The 18,831-nt window shown below is 44.7% G+C and overlaps 1 protein-coding gene across 5 annotated transcripts in view; it reads left to right on the top strand.

The window, feature by feature from the left end:
* Nucleotides 1–86: 86 nt before the first annotated feature.
* The window catches only part of Avil (advillin), a 23,172-nt gene continuing 4,427 nt past the window's right edge, over nt 87–18,831 (top strand). For 2 of the 5 annotated variants that reach the window (XM_047549145.1, XM_047549143.1), the window contains exons 1-20: nt 87–872; nt 3,132–3,216; nt 4,724–4,798; nt 5,974–6,170; nt 7,326–7,434; nt 7,527–7,637; nt 8,026–8,228; nt 8,667–8,745; nt 9,325–9,423; nt 9,920–9,967; nt 10,121–10,274; nt 10,365–10,465; nt 11,243–11,380; nt 11,481–11,639; nt 12,665–12,844; nt 13,841–13,986; nt 14,110–14,254; nt 15,617–15,805; nt 16,403–16,471; nt 18,324–18,449. In XM_047549145.1, the coding sequence (XP_047405101.1) occupies nt 3,151–3,216; nt 4,724–4,798; nt 5,974–6,170; nt 7,326–7,434; nt 7,527–7,637; nt 8,026–8,228; nt 8,667–8,745; nt 9,325–9,423; nt 9,920–9,967; nt 10,121–10,274; nt 10,365–10,465; nt 11,243–11,380; nt 11,481–11,639; nt 12,665–12,844; nt 13,841–13,986; nt 14,110–14,254; nt 15,617–15,805; nt 16,403–16,471; nt 18,324–18,449 (2,394 nt within the window). In that variant the 5' untranslated portion in view covers nt 87–872; nt 3,132–3,150. Of the gene's footprint in view, nt 873–3,131; nt 3,217–4,723; nt 4,799–5,973; nt 6,171–7,325; nt 7,435–7,526; nt 7,638–8,025; nt 8,229–8,666; nt 8,746–9,324; nt 9,424–9,919; nt 9,968–10,120; nt 10,275–10,364; nt 10,466–11,242; nt 11,381–11,480; nt 11,640–12,664; nt 12,845–13,840; nt 13,987–14,109; nt 14,255–15,616; nt 15,806–16,206; nt 16,236–16,402; nt 16,645–18,323; nt 18,450–18,831 lie in introns of those variants that run through there. The other 3 variants (XM_047549146.1, XR_007108285.1, XM_047549144.1) reach the window with 3 other exon arrangements.

The following is an 18,831-nucleotide window of genomic DNA, read 5'->3' as shown; positions in this document are numbered from 1 at the left end:
ATTGGGCACTCAGCAGGCATCACCCTTCTTGCAACCCCTCAATCATGATGAAGTGGAACAAGCACTGGGCTTCAAGGTTACAGCAGTGGGAGTACATTAGATCTTCCCTGCCCCTCCTTTGGAACCAACTCCATTGCCATCCAGATATTTGACAAACTTATGCTTGGTGTCCTATTAACTGCTGGACTCAAACCAGAAACCCTAAGGAAAGTGAAGGCTTGAGTTTTCTGTTGCCCTTTCCTCATGTAGCCAAACCAGAAGCCTTGAAATTCATAGCCCAGCATTCCTGGCAACATAGTAGGCACTCAAATACTGATTGGACTGATGGATGACTGGTAGAGACTCCAAGGAGCAAAATGTTACTGACCTCTCTCCCAAACTGCCCCCCCCCCCCTTTGAGAAATGCCAGAAGCTTCTCAGGCTTTGCCAGCCTGGACATCCAGGCATATAGCAGGCAGCTCCAGACCCTGCCTCCTGTCATCAGTGTAATGCATTCATATCTACAATATGGCAAATTTCATATCCTCCCTCTTTCCTGCATTATTGATGGGTTGTGCACTTAAAAAAAATCAATAGATCAGGGCGTGGCGCTGGAGTTAAAAAGAAGCCTTTAAAAGTCTGCTCTTGTTTTTGCTGTTTTGAATAGGAACAAATAAAGCTTTCCCTCTGGTTTGAATAAGTCAAGCCCAGGGCTAGGTTGGCTGTGATTGGCCAGGACTAGGAAAATGTAGTTAAGATGCAAACACAAGCAAATATAATCCAGCGTCTGTGCAGCCATTGCTAAATCCACTGGACGTGAAGCCTCCTGCACTGGGGTAACTCTTCAATACTGCTGCTGCTAATTCACCAGAAAACTGGGAACACCAGGCAAGGTAAGATCTCTGGCTTACGGATACTCGTTAGTGAAAATCCTACTAAATGAGGCAGAAAGGAAAGAAGAGATAAAAATTCCCTTCACGTTTTCTTCTGGGATAAGAATTTTTATATGTTGAATCAGGAGTTTGTGACCAGTTTTACAAACTTCTGTTGAGATGAACAGACCTTTTTTAAAGACCACTAAACGGGGCACATTTTCAAAGCAGGGAAAGATACAGACCCCATTCCTCTATTTTTGAGGAAGGTGGCATGGGGTAAGGCAGAAATAAACTCGCTTCTTCCACTTGGGGTAATTCCATAAGGGTATTTCTGTGAGATTCAAGACCACAGGCTTTTAACCTGGAATTTCAAAACTCAGATCCCATTTCAGGAATCTCTGCAGTCCTCTTAAAGGATACTGAATTAATTAATAAATTAGGAAATGGGAAGGGTGAAAGAGAGGGATCCAGCTTTGTGGGGACTTTGAGCACCTTCCCAGTTCTGAAGTCCCTGCTGGGAAATGGGACTGATTTTGGGATCTGAGACTCAGTACAAATTAATGTCAATTAGCTTGGCATTTACCAGGTTGGTAGTTATCTATCTCCAAGGAATGAATTTGGCCCTGGTCCCTTTTCCCTCGCTGGGTCATGCATTTGCCTTTCATGACTGAAATCCAGGGTCTGAAGAAAGCTCACACATATTTCCTGGCAATTCTGAGCAGAGGGTGGGGCAGCATAAGTTATCAAATTAAATCCTCAAACACTGGCTGCTCCGCATCATTGCTCTGCTTTAGTCCTGCTCTAACAGTACTCAAAACAAATCTGCTCTTTGTTTTTTCTTTTTGTTTTGCTTTGCCAAAGTCTATACTAGATAATGGCACATAGTCTCCAAACCTAACTTCATCCTTCAAAACTGAAGAGAAGAATGGCCAGGCTCTTTTTGTTGTGGGGTGGGGGCGGGCGCACGCGCCTGTGTTGGAAATCTAACTGGAACCTCAAACATGCTAGGCAAATGGTCTAATACTGAGCAACACTCGGGCCCTGACATGCTCCTCTTAACAAACACAGTATGCCTCCAAATAGCAAAAATGCACAGTCCTTCCTGGGTGATTTTTTTTTTTCTACGTAAATCCATCAATCTCAGCCTTTTTCCTTTGCCTTTTGGGAGAAACGAATCTAACATTCATTAGTTGTCATGTTGTCAGACTGCAATCTCCTTGAGAGCAGGAACAACCCTGGAAGGCACTTGTGTTATTTAAAGCCTCTAGGTGACCTTGGTCATGTGCAGGTACTTAATAACCCAAACCATGCCTGGACTTCAGAAAACCAGTTCCACACGAACTACTCCTTACCATTCCTCCCATTGCTGAGTCCTGAAGGAACTGGAGACCTCAGGGCCGGGGGTTGGAGGAACTGATCCGGAGAAGCTCTAATCTGTGTGGGAAAGGGACAAGGAAGCCTCCTGCCCTCAGATAAGACAGGCCACACCCACCACCTTTGCTTGTGCTGAATCCTTTGACCCAGGCTCAGCTCTGCCATTTTATTTTCCCTTCTGCAAGGCCCAGAATGTATATATTAGTCATTTAACAAAAGGAGGAAAGGTGGTTTGAGTTTCAGGGTAGTTTACTTAAAAAAAAAAAAAAAAAAAAAAAAAAAAAAAAAAAAGACGAAAGTTAAAAGCAGAAAGATGGAATCAAAGGTGATTATGAAGAGTACCTTCAAGCAGGGAATCTAGGAAGATTCAGAGTGAGAAGAAAACTTTGGGGGGAAAATTTTTTTAACCAGGTTTTCCTTCCACAAGCTACTGAATTTCAATAAATTTTGGAAGGTTTGCTATATGTGAAAATAGGTAAAAGCACAGATTTTTAAGATCAGATATGGGTCTCATTCTAATATGTACCTTTGGGCAAGTTACTTAACCTCTCTAAACCTGAATTATACTACAAGATGAAGAAAAAACACTGAGAATTAAATGAGGTTGTATATACAAAGTAACTCAACATAGGACTTAAAATATTTATCACCCCTTTAGAAAATAATCATAGCTATTACCAAAGTTTTTAACAAAGGAAGTGGCAGGTAGGAAGCAGGATTTGTGTGTAGAGACTAGACCAGCCAGGCTCACCACATGAACTTGAATAAGTCATTTCCTCTATAATGATGAAATGGTGTGGGAATGTACCACAAGGACATGGCAGGATTGGGATGTGATTTCCAAGAAAAACTGAATTGATGCCCGGTTCAACGGGTATCACCTCTTGCTCTGTGATGTTTCAGTCCTGGGAAGACAAGCACCATGTCTCTGAGCAGCGTCTTCAGGGCTGTGGGCAACGACCCTGGGATCATCACCTGGAGAATAGAGGTGAGAGGGTGGGAGGCACATCCTACTCCTGATTGCTGGGATCTACGGGCAAACTGATTCCTAGGTCTGCTAAATGACAGCCCTCCAATCCTCCTGATCCTCTGGTTTGAGAACAGTGCACATTTTCCCATCCTTGCTCCTTCCCTGATGCTTAAAGCAGGTAGATGGCAAGAGGAAGAAATGCTTTTAGTCCTGGAAAATGGAACTCCAAACAAAAATTAGCTTGTCCTTTTTCCATTCATCTCCTAGGAGTCTGCACTTCCCATAAATGTCCTAGAAAGATGGGTGGGACTTTCCCTGGAGACTCCTGGTTGCTCCCATCAGATAAATAGAAGATGTCTACATGTCTTCTACAGGGCACTCTGGCCTTGAAGGATGGTGGCAGGGGCACTACACAGAGGGGCATTGCACCCCACCCCTGGGTTTGTGCCCCTCTGGGTGACTAAGCTCCAAGCTCTGGTCTGGGTAACTCTGCCTGTCAGATGTGAGGATACCCTCACAAGTCCAGTCAGTTACTGCTGCATAAAACCCACAGGTTCCAGTTACAGTGATACACACCTGTCATCACAGCTACTTGGGAGGCTGAGGCAGGAGGACTGCAAATTTAAGGCCAGCCTGAACAACTTAGACCTTGCCTCAAAATAAAATTTTAAAAGGGAGTGTGGATGTAAAGTGAGTGGTAGAGTGCTTGCTTAACATGTGCAAGGTCCTGGGTTCAATCTCCAGCACCACAAACAAAAAACCAAAAGTCAGAGTTTGTGAGAGGCCCATGCCATTTCCATTGTTTTACAGCTCCCAGTTTACTTAAAAAATAAATTGGTACTAAAATGGAGTTATAAGAATTATGATATACTTAACCTTTTTAATAGACATGTCTTACATAGAACACAAACAGATTTACCTCACTTGAAGAGACTCATGAAAATTTACATCAGAGGCTATGTGAATGGCCCTCTGGGAACAAGCAGTACATGCAGTGACAAATAAATCAAGGGCCCAACCCAGACTCCAAATATGGGACAGTCAGCTTGGAGTTCAGCTCCCCAGTGGCACTTTCAACAGCCTGTTAGCCTCCTCCTCACCTCCACAAAGTTCCAGCATCCTTTCTACATGGCAGGCCTGGCTGGCTCTGGGTGATCAGAGTGATCTGACAAGAGTGTTGGAGGCACTAGCACAACCGAGAGTTTTTGCTTCACAATCTATATCCAACTGTCCCCTGCAAAGGGCAGCATGTGGCTCACAAGGTTCCTCACAGTATGGTGAGATAAGACCAAGCAGGACATGGGGAAAACAGGGCCAGGGGAACCAGTACTGGATCAGGGTGATGCAGGTAGAACTCTCAGAAGCTAGAAGGGTGACCACATAAATCTTGTGCTGGCTACTTGACCCTGTAAGGTCATGGAGACATCTACTTCTCCCCTATTACCTGTGTCAAAAGAAAGAGAAGGAGGCTTTTGGGTAAGGAAGGAGGAGGGAATGCAGCCTATCTATAACCTTGTCCTTCCAGAAAATGGAGTTGGCACTGGTACCCCTGAGTGCTCATGGCAACTTCTATGAGGGAGACTGCTACATCATCCTCTCGGTGAGCACCATCCTCCCCATTCCTGTGAACTTCTCCCCTGAGAGCCAGTTCCTGGGCTTTGTCAAGAGATCTGCTGGTGAAGGAAAGAAATGGGGTTTCCTGTATCCACCTTAATTCTCCCTCAGTGTTGTGGGAGCAGGCCTCCAGTTTGATTGTGAAAGGCCATTGGTAGGCCTGGGTTTTAAATTTTACATCAAAAAGCAAGTATGAGGCCCTCAATCTAAACCTCAGAATCTGCCCACAAGCAACACTTCTTCCTCTGGAGACCCAGACCCCACACTAAGGTGGTGTGGCAGAAGGTCGGACAAATAGAAGGCCTAACTCTGGCCCATTGTTCTAGTAGAGGACACAATATCCCACATGAGCAGCCCTGACAAACCACACAGACACACAGGTCAGCTGAACATGATTGGAGGTTAGGTACAGGGGCACAAGGAGACCTGTAAGGCAAGTCTGTAATCTGTGTTTAGTCAGCTTTGTGTTGCTGTGACCAAAATACCTGACAAGAACAATTTAGAGGAGGAAAAGTTTATTATGGCTCATGGTTCTAGAGGTTTAGTCCATGGTTGGCCAAATCCATTGCTCTAGGCCCAAGGTGAGGCAGAGCACATGGCAGAAGGGCATGGTGGAGGAGTCTGCTCCACTCATGGAAACCAGGAAGCTGTGAGAGGAAGGATCTGCAGGAAAAATGATCCCTGGAAGGATGCCTTCCCATCTGCGACCCACCTCCTCCAGCCACGCATGCCCTACCTGCCTATAGTTACCACCCAGTCAGTCTATTCAAACTAGGATGGACTGATTAGGTCACAGCTCTCATAATCCAATCATTTCACCTCTGAACATCCCTACATTAACACAGGAGTTTTGGGGGAACAACTATATATCCAAACCATAATAATCCAACTGGGAAAAGATCCCCATTGGTCTCCATTTATTTTGGGAGCAACAAGCTTGTCAACTTTCCCAAATGTGGGAAAGAATCTGGGTGGACAAAACTTGAGCCACTGTAGCAGTCCCGCAAAAAGGACAAGGCAGCCCTAGTACACCTCAGGTACAGCAAAGGAACCCAACTCTGCCAAGGGCAGAGCACAAACAACTTTAAGCCACATTCTTCCCATGCCAGAGGGGCCAGGAGCAAAGGGGCCCCTGACCTGCTCTCCTTGGCTACATCCCAGACCCGGAGATCGGGCAGTCTCCTCTCCCAGAACATCCACTTCTGGATCGGGAAGGACTCCTCCCAGGATGAGCAGAGCTGTGCAGCCATCTATACCATACAGCTGGACGACTACCTGGGAGGCAGCCCTGTGCAGCACCGAGAGGTTCAGTTCCATGAGTCTGACACCTTCCGAGGCTACTTCAAACAGGGCATCATGTAAGTAGTGATATTAGCACAGAACAAGGACAGACGCAGCCATTAACAGAAGAAACCCATAGGACCAATGCACATGAAGAAAGCTATCTGAGGGGCTGGGAATGTGGCTCAGTGGTAGATAGCTTGCCTGGCATGTGTGAGGCCCTGGGTTCCATCCCCAGTACCGAGGGAAGAAAGGAAGGAAGGAAGGAAGGGAGGGAGGGAGGGATGAACCTGAGAAATGCACAGCAAAACAAAGCTACCACTGACACCTATTAAACTAGCACAAATTAGAGAGCTGGGTGGTTCCAACTGCTGGTGAAACCATGAGGAAATGGAGCTTCATGCCTGCTGGTGGCAGCGTGGACTGGCACTGCATTCTAGAGAATAGTCAATGTCACTAATGCAATTCTCACTTGTGGGTATACACTTTGGAGAGATCTTCACATACTCAGAACCATAAAGGCACATGAACCAGAATGTTCATAGAAGTGTCAGTGGTGGTAGGAAGCTGTAGCAATGTAGGTGTCATTAACTGGGAGATTGAATATGTGCATCAGAAGCAACAGATTAGATTACACACCTAGAACATGGACACATCTCACAGACATAATGCTTAGAGAACACAGTATGAAACAGACCAGTACATAACAGAATCCCAACTTACGTTTTAAAAAAATGCACACAAGCAACAGGACACATCTTAGTGAAATGAAAAGAGCTGTTAAACTGTCAGAATGGAAGTGTGTGGTGGGGAGAAAAAGGGGAACGGGGCATACAGATAAAAGGGAGTGCATAGACACTTAACACAAGAGAGGGGTTTATAAGGCCAATGATAATAATGTTCCATAACCTGAGGAGTTAGTTCAAAACTTTGCACACAACATGAAAAACAAAGAATTTCAGTGAAGATTCCCTCTGTTTGGAACACTATACCTCATGTTGTTGACTCCTTCTAATTGTAATATTCCAGCTCAAATGTCAGTTCTTTAGAGACATTTGCCCTGACCTATCAGAAAGTCAGTCACTTGTAGGAAAGCAGCTACTTCCATCTGTATTTACCTAGCTCATTCATTGCCATCCATTCGGGCAGAGGCTGCATCTGTATAATTCACAGCAGTCTCTGAGGAACCTAGCACAGGTGCTCAATAAATAATTGCATGGATATCTTCTCAGTTATAAAAAGGGAGGTGTGGCCTCCGGGATGAAGCATGTGGAGACCAATACATATGATGTGAAGCGGCTGTTACACGTGAAGGGGAAGAGAAATATCAGGGCCACTGAGGTGAGTCCTGCCTATTGACTATCCTGGGTCCAAGGCTTCCCTACCTGGCACTTAAGAATATCTCCTCAACAATGTTCACCTCTCACCTGCAGGTGGAATTGAGCTGGGACAGTTTTAACCGAGGTGATGTCTTCTTGCTGGACCTTGGGAAGGTCATTATCCAATGGAATGGTCCAGAGAGCAACAGTGGAGAGCGCCTGAAGGTGTGACCTTTTTAGTCTTAGAGCTCTCTCCTCTCTCAGACCTGGTTATGGGTCTGGACCCCCTTAGATGCTTTTACCCTTTTCTTTCCATGCTGTCTGATCCCTAAGATTCAAAGTGGACCCTGCCTTTTTTTTTTTTTTTTTGAGATAGGGTCTCACTAAGTTGCTGAGGCTGGCCTTGAACTTATGATTCTCCTGCCTCAGTCTTCTATGTAACTAGAATTACAGGTGTGCCTGACTGGACCCCTGTCCTTGAGTAGTCCAGGCAAAATACATGACTCCTTGGCATCAGAATAACTCCTGTGTCTAGAATTGTTTGTTCCTCCTGAGCCTATCAGGCAGAAAGGGGTCCCAGATGAGCTGAGTGTTTCCTTGGGCTTTTCAACAGGCTATGCTTCTGGCAAAGGACATTCGGGACAGGGAGCGAGGGGGCCGTGCTGAAATAGGAGTGATAGAGGGAGACAAGGAGGCAGCCAGCCCAGAGTTGATGAAGGTTCTTCAGGACACCCTTGGTCCACGCTCAATTATCAAGCCTGCAGTTCCTGATGAGATCAAAGATCAGCAACAGAAGCCAAATATCATGTTATATCAGTGAGTAGCTAAACCTGGTTGCTGGCTGGAGGCTGGGTGGTGGAAGGCATCCCCTAAAAAGCCAGGACTCAACTTTGCTCTTTGTCCTAATGCAGGCATCTGGTTTTCTTCTTTGTCCTTTTCAAATGCAACCCCCATTAAGAGCTCAGAGACCTGCCTCTCAAGGAGACAGCTATCTTCTCCTTGGCAATTAAATCCTAATCTCTTAGGGAGACCTTTCCTGTACACTGGTATATACGTGCCCAGTGATGTGGAAGGAATAAAGTTTGGGAGAGAAGTCTCCTCCAGAGAACAGAGTCTATACATTCCTGTCTGCATGCAAGCCATGTCTATCTTAAGAAGTCAAACTCTACGCAGAAATTCCCCACTAAAACAACAAGTTGACTATAGGATTCTTTGTAGAAGTGAAGGTACAGGCTAACCTCTCCCCTTCTCCAGTGTCTCAGACTCGGCTGGGCAGTTGGTGGTCACAGAGGTAGGAACAAGACCTCTGGTCCAGGACTTACTGAACCATGACGTAAGTAGAGCTTGCAGGGGCTTAGCCCAGGTAGCCAGACCTGGCTTCAAAAACAGACCCTGGAGCCAGGCATGGTGACACATGCCTGTAATCGCAGTGACTTGGGAGACTGAAGCAGGAGGATCACAAGTTCAAGGCCAGACTCAGCCAGGCCCTAAGCAACTTAGTGAGACCTTGTCTCTACATAAAATATAAAAATGGAGATGTGGCTCAGTGGTTAAATGCCCCTGGGTTCAGCTGGGCACAGTGGTGCATGCCTGTAATCCCAGAGGCTTGGGAGGCTGAGGTAGGACAATCATGAGTTCAAAGCCAGCCTCCTCGGCAATGGTGAGGCACTAAGTAACTTAGTGAGACCCTGTCTCTAAATAAAATACAAAATAGGGCTGGGGATGTGGCTCAGTGGTTGAGTGCCCCTGAGTTTAATCCCTGGTACCAAATAAAAACAACAAACAACAACAACAAAAAGCACCCCTGGGGTCAATCCCTGGTTAAAAAAAAAAAAAAAAAAACAGACCCTGGGCAAAGTCCTTTCTTCTGGTCTTAAGCAGCAGTAACCACATTTGTTCCTGACTACTTCAGGACTGCTACATTGTGGATCAAAATGGAGCCAAGATCTACGTGTGGAAAGGAAAAGGAGCTACAAAGGTTGAGAAGCAGGCGGCCATGTCTAAAGCCCTGGTAGGAGCTACAAATGTGTGATAATTCTGCCAATATCACTTCAGATGTGTGCAGAGAGCCATGCTAGGCACTTGCACACACAACAGTGAGGCAACATACATGGACTTCAGAGTCAGACAGACAAACCAAGATTCAAATCCAGGTTTTACCTTTTTCTGTTGAGTGTTCTGGGGAAGACTGAACACTTCAGAGCCTCAGTTTCCCAATATCTAACACAGGGGTAATGCCTATCTCCCTGATGGTTGTGAGGATTAAATACTATTTGTGAGGCACTCAGAACAGTAGTTGGCACACAGCACCTGATCCATAAAAGATGACTTGTTATTGAAGGGGATATTGCATGTCAAGGTTAATGGTCCTGTCCTCAAGGAGCTTATGATATTCATGCAGACCTAGCAGACAAGATGTACTTACAAAGCAATAAGTGAGAAAACAACAGTAATACAAAGTTAGTAGAGTTATGTAAGTGCTGAAACACATATCATAATCATGACAGGCCAATGAAGAGATGCCAAGAGGTTGGTTCCACAAGGCACTTTTTGAGGCAAGTAACTTGGTCCTTAGAAGTAAGTTAGAATTTTGACCCCCAGAGAAGAGGAATACTAACAACTAACTTCAAAGGGGTAAATTACCAAAGAAGCAAAGAGCCTGATGTATTCCCCAACTGACCTGCCTTTGTATTGGGGTGGGTCTACAGAGCTTCATCAGAATGAAGGGCTACCCCAGCAGCACCAACGTGGAGACTGTCAATGATGGTGCCGAGTCAGCCATGTTCAAGCAGCTGTTCCAGAAGTGGTCAGTGAAGGACCAGACCACAGGCCTGGGGAAAACATTCAACATTGGTAAAATTGGTGAGATTGCCCCCAGAGCATCCTCTCACTACTAGAAAGCCAGGCATGGGTGCTCCTCTCTCACTGTTTTTCCCAACTCTTCCTCTGCAGCTAAAGTTTTCCAGGACAAGTTTGATGTGACTCTGCTACACACAAAGCCAGAGGTAGCTGCCCAGGAAAGAATGGTAGATGATGGCAGTGGGAAAGTCGAGGTGAGCCCAGTGAGGGCAACACTGGCCCTCTTGCCTGCTGTAGAGGAGGCAGGTGATTCTGTCTGCTTTCCTTTTCCTTTCCCCTTTGGTACCTCAGTATTCTGTAAGAGGCTTGAGAGTTGACAGTTTCCCCCACACTGCTTCCGGGAAGCGAAAGACACATCCCCAAATCTGCTTCCAGTAGCTCACCTGGCAGATATATTCAAATCATTGCTTGCCTAGCCTGCAAAGACCCAGCTGTGACAGGATACACCCGATAAGGACCCAGATTTTTGTTTATTTGTGGTGCTTGGAATTTTTTTCTTCTTCTTCTTTTTTAACTGGGAATTAGACTCAGGGGCACTTTACCACTGAGTTATATCCCTAGTCCTTTTTATTTTTATTTTCTTGGAGACAAAGTATTGCTAAGTTGCTGAGGCTGGTCTCGAACTTGCAACCTTCCTGCCTCAGCCTCCTGAGTCACTGGAATTATAGGCTATACCACCATACCTGGCCAGTGCTGGGGATTGAACCCTACAGCCTCATGTGTGAGAGGCAAATGCTCTACCACTGAGTACACACCTCTAGCCCCATGATCCAGTTCTCAGATTCAAATCATGCAAATGTGACAAGACCTCACCACTGACAGAGAAGGACCAGAGAGGGAAGGGGTACTTGGAGTGAATGTCAGCACCTCACCCACCTGGTACCCCACTAAGAATGGCCCAGTTCCCTTTGGGTAGTGCTCTCTGAACAGGACACCTATCTCTAAGGAACAGTGCTTCCTTCTGTTCACAGGTCTGGAGAATTGAGAACCTGGAGTTAGTTCCTGTGGAACGTCAGTGGCATGGCTTCTTCTATGGAGGAGACTGCTATCTGGTTCTCTATACATATGAGGTGAACAGGAAGCCACATTACATTTTGTACATCTGGCAGGTAGGTCTGGCACAGGCGCTCAGTTTTGGATCCAGATGCTTCCCCTGGCCACTGGGCTGGGGCAGGAAGCAGGCCCATCGCTCCCCTCTCACTGCTGCAGGGGCGACACGCCTCACAGGATGAGCTGGCAGCCTCAGCATACCAGGCTGTGCAACTGGATCAGCAGTTTGATGGGGCCCCTGTGCAGGTTCGGGTCAGCATGGGGAAGGAGCCACGCCACTTCATGGCCATCTTCAAAGGGAAGTTGGTTATCTATGAGGTGAGGAGCCTTGGATAAATTACACCAGCAGCAGGAATGCTCAGAACTAACAAAATAGTAGGGGGGATACCAGGAAGTGCAGAGGTGTAAAGTGGAGAGTAGGGCCTGGGTTAGACATAGACAAAGGAAGAGTTTAGTCTAAGACACTTGAGGGAATCCCAAATGCCTAGGGTTTCAAGTCCAACCTAAATCAGGTTCAAGGACTTTCATAATCTGATCCATATAACTTGTGCAGGTGCATCACCCTCAGCTCCCCAACCTGTACCCTCTGCTCCAGTTAGGTGGGTCTCCTCATTAGGCCTCACATGTGCCACACCTTATCAACCCCTGAATCGTCCCCTTCATATTCAAGTCCCACTTCTTCCATGAAGCCCTGGCTGAAGCATTACCAGGCCCAGTGTAATGTCACATCAGTCTGGGGTCAAGTCCTAGTCATTTATCAGCCAGGTTTCTAAATTTCGGTTTCCTTGTCGCCACCATGGAATACCAGTGCCTACTTCATACTACTTCATAGTTATCATGAAGATCAGGATCAGTAAAGTATTAGTAAGGCACTAATCACAGAGCCTGGGACAAAACAAAGCTCTTCTTCCCCTCCTTCTCCTTTTTTTTTTTTTTTTTTTTTTTGTTGTTGTTGTTTGTCTTTCTTGTGTGTGTGTGGGAGGGTACTGGGGATTGAACCAAGGGCACTCAGCCACTGAGCTGCATCCCTAGATCTTTTTATTTTTATTTTATTTTTTTCAGTACTGGGACTTAAACCCAGGGGTACTGTACCACTGAGCTACATCTTCAGGTCTTTTATTTTTTAGAGAGGGTGTCACTAACCCCACACAGTGACAAAACTTTATTCTTTATGACAAAAAACAAAAGCTAATATGATTGTGCCATAGCCCCAGCTTACTTTAACCCTTTCCTGTTAGCCTCAAAGCTCTGGAAGGACAAAGATGGCATCAAATACATCCATGTTTCCCACAACAGCCAGCCTAATGCAAGATTCTGGACTTTGCTTTTCCTCTTTGCTCTAGGGTGGGACTTCCAGGAAGGGAAATACCGAGCCTGACCCTCCAGTAAGACTCTTCCAGATTCAAGGAAATGATAAATCTAACACCAAGGCAGTGGAGGTTCCAGCCTTTGCCTCTTCCCTAAACTCCAATGATGTCTTTCTGCTGAGGACCCAGGCGGAGCACTACCTGTGGTATGGCAAGGTAGGATGGCTGGGTCCAACGGTCACACTAGCCCCTTGGAGCGCAGCCTTATGCCCCCTGACCTTGATCCTGGTCATTAATATCAAAGGAACTAAAAAGTAAATTGGTACAGTCCTCAAAAAGAGGAAACTTTTCCCTGAAGAATCTTCAAAGGAAGCACCAACATTCCCCAGTCAGGCCACCACTAGAAAATCATGGATAGTACTGCCCACACTCAAGAGACAACCCATAAACAACTACACACATAGATAAATCAGTCTTCCCACATGAGTTTGCTGGTTTATAACAGGAAAGGTGCTAACACAGAAGAAAAAAACAAAAAATATGATGATGTCACAATTCGTATTGCATTAGTGCCTTAAAAAGCACTGAAATTGGGGCTGGGGATGTAGCCTAGTGGTAGAGTGCTTGCCTAGCATTCATGAAATCTTGGGTTTGATCCCCAGCACCATCAGAAAAGAACAAACAGGAAAAAAAAAAAAAAAAAAAAAAGCCACTGTAATTGTTTTACACAGAAATGAAGTTGGGTATGTTGGCAAACATCTGTAATTCCAGCTCTCCCAGCTACTTGGGAGGCCAAGGCAAAAGCATTGTGACTTGGAGATTAGCCTGGGTAACTTAGGGAGACCCTGTCTCAAATAAAAAATAAAAAGGGCTGGGGCTATAGCTCAGTGGTAAAGTACCCTGGGTTCAATCCCTAGCATCAAAAGAAAAAAAAAAAAAAAAAGTAGATGCTAAAAATTCTAGCTGAAGCTGAAACAAAGGTGACTCTTACTCTTGTTTACATCCACTACAGGTTTCAGAGTCCAGTCCTGTTCTTTGCCAGCACACTCTGTCTTCTTTCCCCTCTTCCCACCACTAGAATAAATCGATCCCCCCTATTCTGAGGCACTGTGTCTTGGTATCTAATCCTGATTACACTGAGTTAGTCTTAGAAGCTTCTCTGTCCACATCAATGGGTTCATGTTGACTAACATCTGTGCTTTTCTTGCACAGGGTTCTAGTGGGGATGAGCGGGCAATGGCTAAAGAGCTGGCCAGTCTTCTCTGTGATGGCACTGAGGACACTGTGGCAGAGGGCCAGGAATCAGCTGAGTTCTGGGACCTACTGGGAGGTAAAACTCCTTATGCGAATGACAAAAGGTATGGGAACACTGTATTCCACTCTTCTTGACTCTCTCTGCCTCCACAAACTCTAAGATTCCTTTCAGTTTTAAAAACATGATTTCTATATATATTGGTGCCTCTAAATGGACTGTGTTGTAGACTACAGCAGGAAACCCTAGATGTCCAATCCCGTCTCTTTGAATGTTCTAATAAGACTGGCCGGTTCATTGTCACTGAAATCACAGACTTCACCCAGGATGACCTGAACCCAGGTGATGTGATGCTCCTGGATACCTGGGATCAGGTAAGACATAGCCACAAAATTCAGAACAAAGGACAAGGATACCCACAGTTTAAGTTATTTTGTCCACACTCAGAATAAGCCCTGGGTAGCCCTGTACCATCCCCAAATCAACATTTGTTAGTAGAGACCAAAGAAAGAGGCTGCCTTTTGCCACAGTCACAGTTCACAAAGATGTTCAAAACTTACCACCTAGGAAATTTTCCCACCTTGCTTTGGGAAAATCTGGTCATCATATCATCCTGCCCTTCTTAGGATCAATAGCAACAGATTCCAAATCCAGAGAATGTGGCCCTTTTAGGGGACCAAAGGGTACAAATAGGTATTTTCAAGGCAACCCCTCCTCCACATACCATTTTCTTCTGATCAGCTCAGCACACTTTAAGCACCATCCTCCATGTTAGTCACTGTGCCAGGTGGTGGGTATCATCAAGGTGAAAGGCCCCACTCTCAGAGTTTCCAACTGGTGGGAGGAGCCAGAGAAACATCATTGATTGAACCATGATGAGGAGCCACAGGAGTACAAATTAAGGGCACTTAACACAGTTTAAGGGCACTAAGAAGACTTCCTAGAAGAGAGGACTCAGGCTGAATCTCAATGGATTAGTAGGCAAAGAATAGAGAAGCCTGTGGGAAAAGAATATTGCACACATAAAAGCAAGACATGAAATATTATCAGAATGTAAGCTAGAGTTAAGGAGCACCCTAGAGATGAAGCTGAAGAAGTAGGTACGGGCCTGACCTACCATGTCAAGAAGTTTATCCTGAAGTTTAAGCAGGTGAGTGACAGTCAAATTGTGCTTTAGATAGATCACCCCTGTAATTTCCTGTTAGAAGGAGATGAGGGTTAAGGAAGAGCTGCTGTGGGCCTGCAGAGGGCAGTGGAATAGGGATAGAGGGATAATGACAAAGGCAGAGGAAGTCTAGCTGAGCAGCACTGGTGACTCACTGGATATGGAGGTTATGGACATGACTCCCAGATTTCTGCCCTAGATGGATGAATACCATTTACCTAGAGTGGAAATTCAGATACACATTTAGAAAAGAGGAGCTGTATTTTAGGAGGGTTATATTTGAGAAAATTGGAGACAACCAAGAGGAGGAGTTTTGCAAGTTAGATTTAGGAAGCTGAGTTTCAAGTGAGAGCTCAGATTTGGAGATGTAGATTTGGGAAATACACATAGCAATTAAAACCACAAATATCAAGCTGATTCTAGGAAAACCTTTCTCTCTGCTGAACAAATCAGGCTGAGACATTTTCTGAGGCTGTAAATTGCTGAGGGGGATAGATAATCAGTATATATGATCTAGTACTTAGTCTTTGGTCTGACTGCATTAACAAATATTAAATCTGTATCACAACAGGTGTTCTTGTGGATTGGAGCTGAGGCAAATGCCATAGAAAAGGAGAGGGCCCTTGCTACTGCCCAGGAGTACCTGCACACTCACCCCAGTGGACGAGACACCCATACACCCATCCTGATCATCAAACAGGGATCTGAGCCTCCCATCTTCACAGGCTGGTTCCTGGCCTGGGACCCTTACATTTGGAGTGTAAGAACAGAGATTGGGAAAATTGTTTTGTTCTTAAAGTTGAAGAGCTCAGAAATAAGAGCTCAGAGGGAAGTGGGGGTACAGATTTTGGGGCCAAGTAAAACCACTCTACTCCCTGCTTTTTTACTTTTCTTCTCTTCCCTGTCACCCCCATAGCAGTAAGTCCAGTTAGATCATTCACAGCTTGACTCAGCAGTAGGCACTGTGAAGTAATATAGTTTATAAAGTTCACACACATCAACTTTTTAATCTTTATAACTATCCTGATAGCCAGTGCAGGTCTTGTTTCCTATTTTATAGATGAAGATGCTCAGAGGACAAGTTATGTGTTCAAAGTCACAGTCAATAGGAAGAATTCAGGCTTTCTAACTCCGTCAACTGCTCTTTCTTAAATCTTACAGGGAGGATTGAAGGAGTACCATCAAAGAATGTAAATGAAAGCATCTTTGTACCCTGCATGACTCTAAACCAAAATGTTTGGTTTTACTTATCTACTATCTGATTCTCCAGACTTTCTGCTTTTCCTGAAGGTACAGACCAGGCCTAACATGTTTCTCCCCTATCAGCATTATCTCATCCTATGTTTTCTCTCCTCAGGCTGGAAAATCATATGAACAGTTAAAGGAAGAACTGGGAGATGCTGTTACTATCATGCAAATCACTGCTGTGAGTTGGGTTTTCTCTCAGAGGAACCCCAGAGCCAAAGAAAAAGCAAAGGCTACATGGTCAAAGCTCTACCATGTCTTAGTACTGCCCTAGTTGTCTATCCTGACAAAGAGTGTTTTGTTTTGTTTTGTTTTCGGTGCTGGGGATTAAACCCAGGACTTAGTACATGCCAGGCAAGTGTTCTGAGCTACACCCCTTATTATTTATTTATTTATTTATTTATTCATTCAGTACTGGGGATTAAACCTAGGGATGCTCCACTACTGAGCTACCTGCCCAGCCCTTTTCATTTTTTTATTTTGGAACAGGTTCTTGCTATGTTGCTGAGGTTGGCCTTGAACTTGAAATCCTCCTACCTGAAGCCTCCTGAGTTGCTTGGGATTACAGGCCTATGCCTCTGAGCCTGGCCCCAAGATCTGTTTGTTGTTGCCCCCGCTCCCTGCATTATAGGATTGAATTCAGGGGCACTTAACCACTGAGCCACATCCCCAGCCCTTTTTTTGTATTTTATTTCAAGACAGGGTCTCACTGAGTTGCTTAGCACCTCGCTAAATTGCTGAGGCTGGCTTTGAACTCACAATCCTCCAGCTTCAGCCTCCTGAGCTGTTGGAATTGGTGGTGCCCAGCCCAAGGTTTTTTTAGTTGATAGAAAAACAGATCTCAGAGCTAAGTTCCTCATTTTACTGCCTTCCAGAATTTGGAATAGACTTGCTGCTTAAAAAAGAACAATAACAAAAATAAAACTAATTTTATTTACCTCTCTGCCATTCAGGAGAGATTAAAGTTATTGGCAGTTTTTGGAAATAAATTTTTCATTCAGATTATATTTTTATCAGTTTCTGACAGTGAAGCCCACAGAAACATAGGTCATTTAGCCCTGTTTCAACAGATAAAAGAAGTGGAGACTAGTCAGGAATCCAACAGCTCTTTAATATCAGGATGAGTGGTTGGGCAAGGTGGTGCACACCTGTAATCCCAGGAACTCAAGAGACTAAGGCAGGAGGATCAAAAGTTCAAGTCCAGCCTGGGCAACTGAATAAGATCCTGTCTAAAAATAAAAAAAATGAAAACAACTGAAAGAAAAAGAATGAAAAACAAACAAACTGGAAATGGTAGTGTCTTTTTTTGCTCTTCAAAGTCAAATTCCAAAGGTAATGGTGATGTAGTGTCTTTAAATTGTCTTTAAGAAAAGTAAAACTTCCATCTGAAGGCATTTAAAGACTGGAAATGTAAGCCAGATACAGTGAAGCAAGCCTGTAATCATAGCACCTCAGGAAGCCGAGATAGGAGCACCACAAGTTTGAGGCCAGCCTCAGCAACTTAGCGAGGCCCTATGCAACTTAGTGAGATCTTGTCTCAAAATAAAAAATAAAAATGACTGGGAATGTGGCTCATTCATTAAGCCCCCTGGGTTCAATTCCCAGTACCAAAAAAAAAAAAAAAAAAAAAAAGGACTGGAAATGTAGGGCCAAGAAAAGGTATATTATAATATTTCAAAGAGTCTTAGGGCTGGAGTTTAAACTCAATGGTAGAGTATTTGCCTAGCATGCACTAGGCTCTGGGTATTCCCAGTACCTCAAAATAATAATAAAAGAGATTTAAGTACAGTATGTGTGCCAGACTAGCTATGAGGACTCACCTTAGGCTTAGTGAATCAACTTCCCCAACAAGAATCCAAACTGAGTATTTTTGATTCCCAGATGATTTTGACATGCAGCCAAGTTTGGGGACAAAGATGATTATGAAGGATGAAGTAGTACAAAACAAAATGTTAAATATTATATACATGCCAAACTGTAATCACCAGACACTGAACAGTCTTTTCCCATGTCTATACTTTTATCTTACCTAGGACATGAAGAATGCAACCCTTTCCCTGAATTCTGCTGTCAATGAGCCAAAATATTACCCTATAGAAGTTCTATTGAAAAATCAAAATCAGGCGCTTCCTGAGGATGTGAACCCTGCCAAAAAGGAGGTGAGTGGCTAAAGGAACTGTGTCTGGCATAAGTGGAGCTGTCAGTAAAGAACCCATCTCAGTAAATGGCCAAGGACATTCTGCACATTTATAGGCACTCAGTGGACACTGGAGCTACCCAGTGGCTCAAACCAAGAGCTCCTTCTTGATTTTTTTCACCTCCCACATGAATCCATCAGATAGCTTCTATTCATTTCTGTCCATCTGTCTGTCACTGGTCTAACATAGCCATCATGGACTACTATAATTCAGATGATTTCCACCTCATCCCTATAATCTGTTCTCCACATGACTGTAATTATTAATAAGAGCCAAAGGGATCTTTTTGCGGCACTGGGGATTAAACCCAAGGCCTCATACATACTGGCTAAGTGCTTTACCA

This window comes from Sciurus carolinensis, chromosome 4 (assembly GCF_902686445.1).
Source record: "Sciurus carolinensis chromosome 4, mSciCar1.2, whole genome shotgun sequence".
NCBI lineage: Eukaryota > Metazoa > Chordata > Mammalia > Rodentia > Sciuridae > Sciurus > Sciurus carolinensis.
Note: the sequence above shows the minus strand (reverse complement) of the source record. Positions and strands in the feature narration are given on the sequence as shown.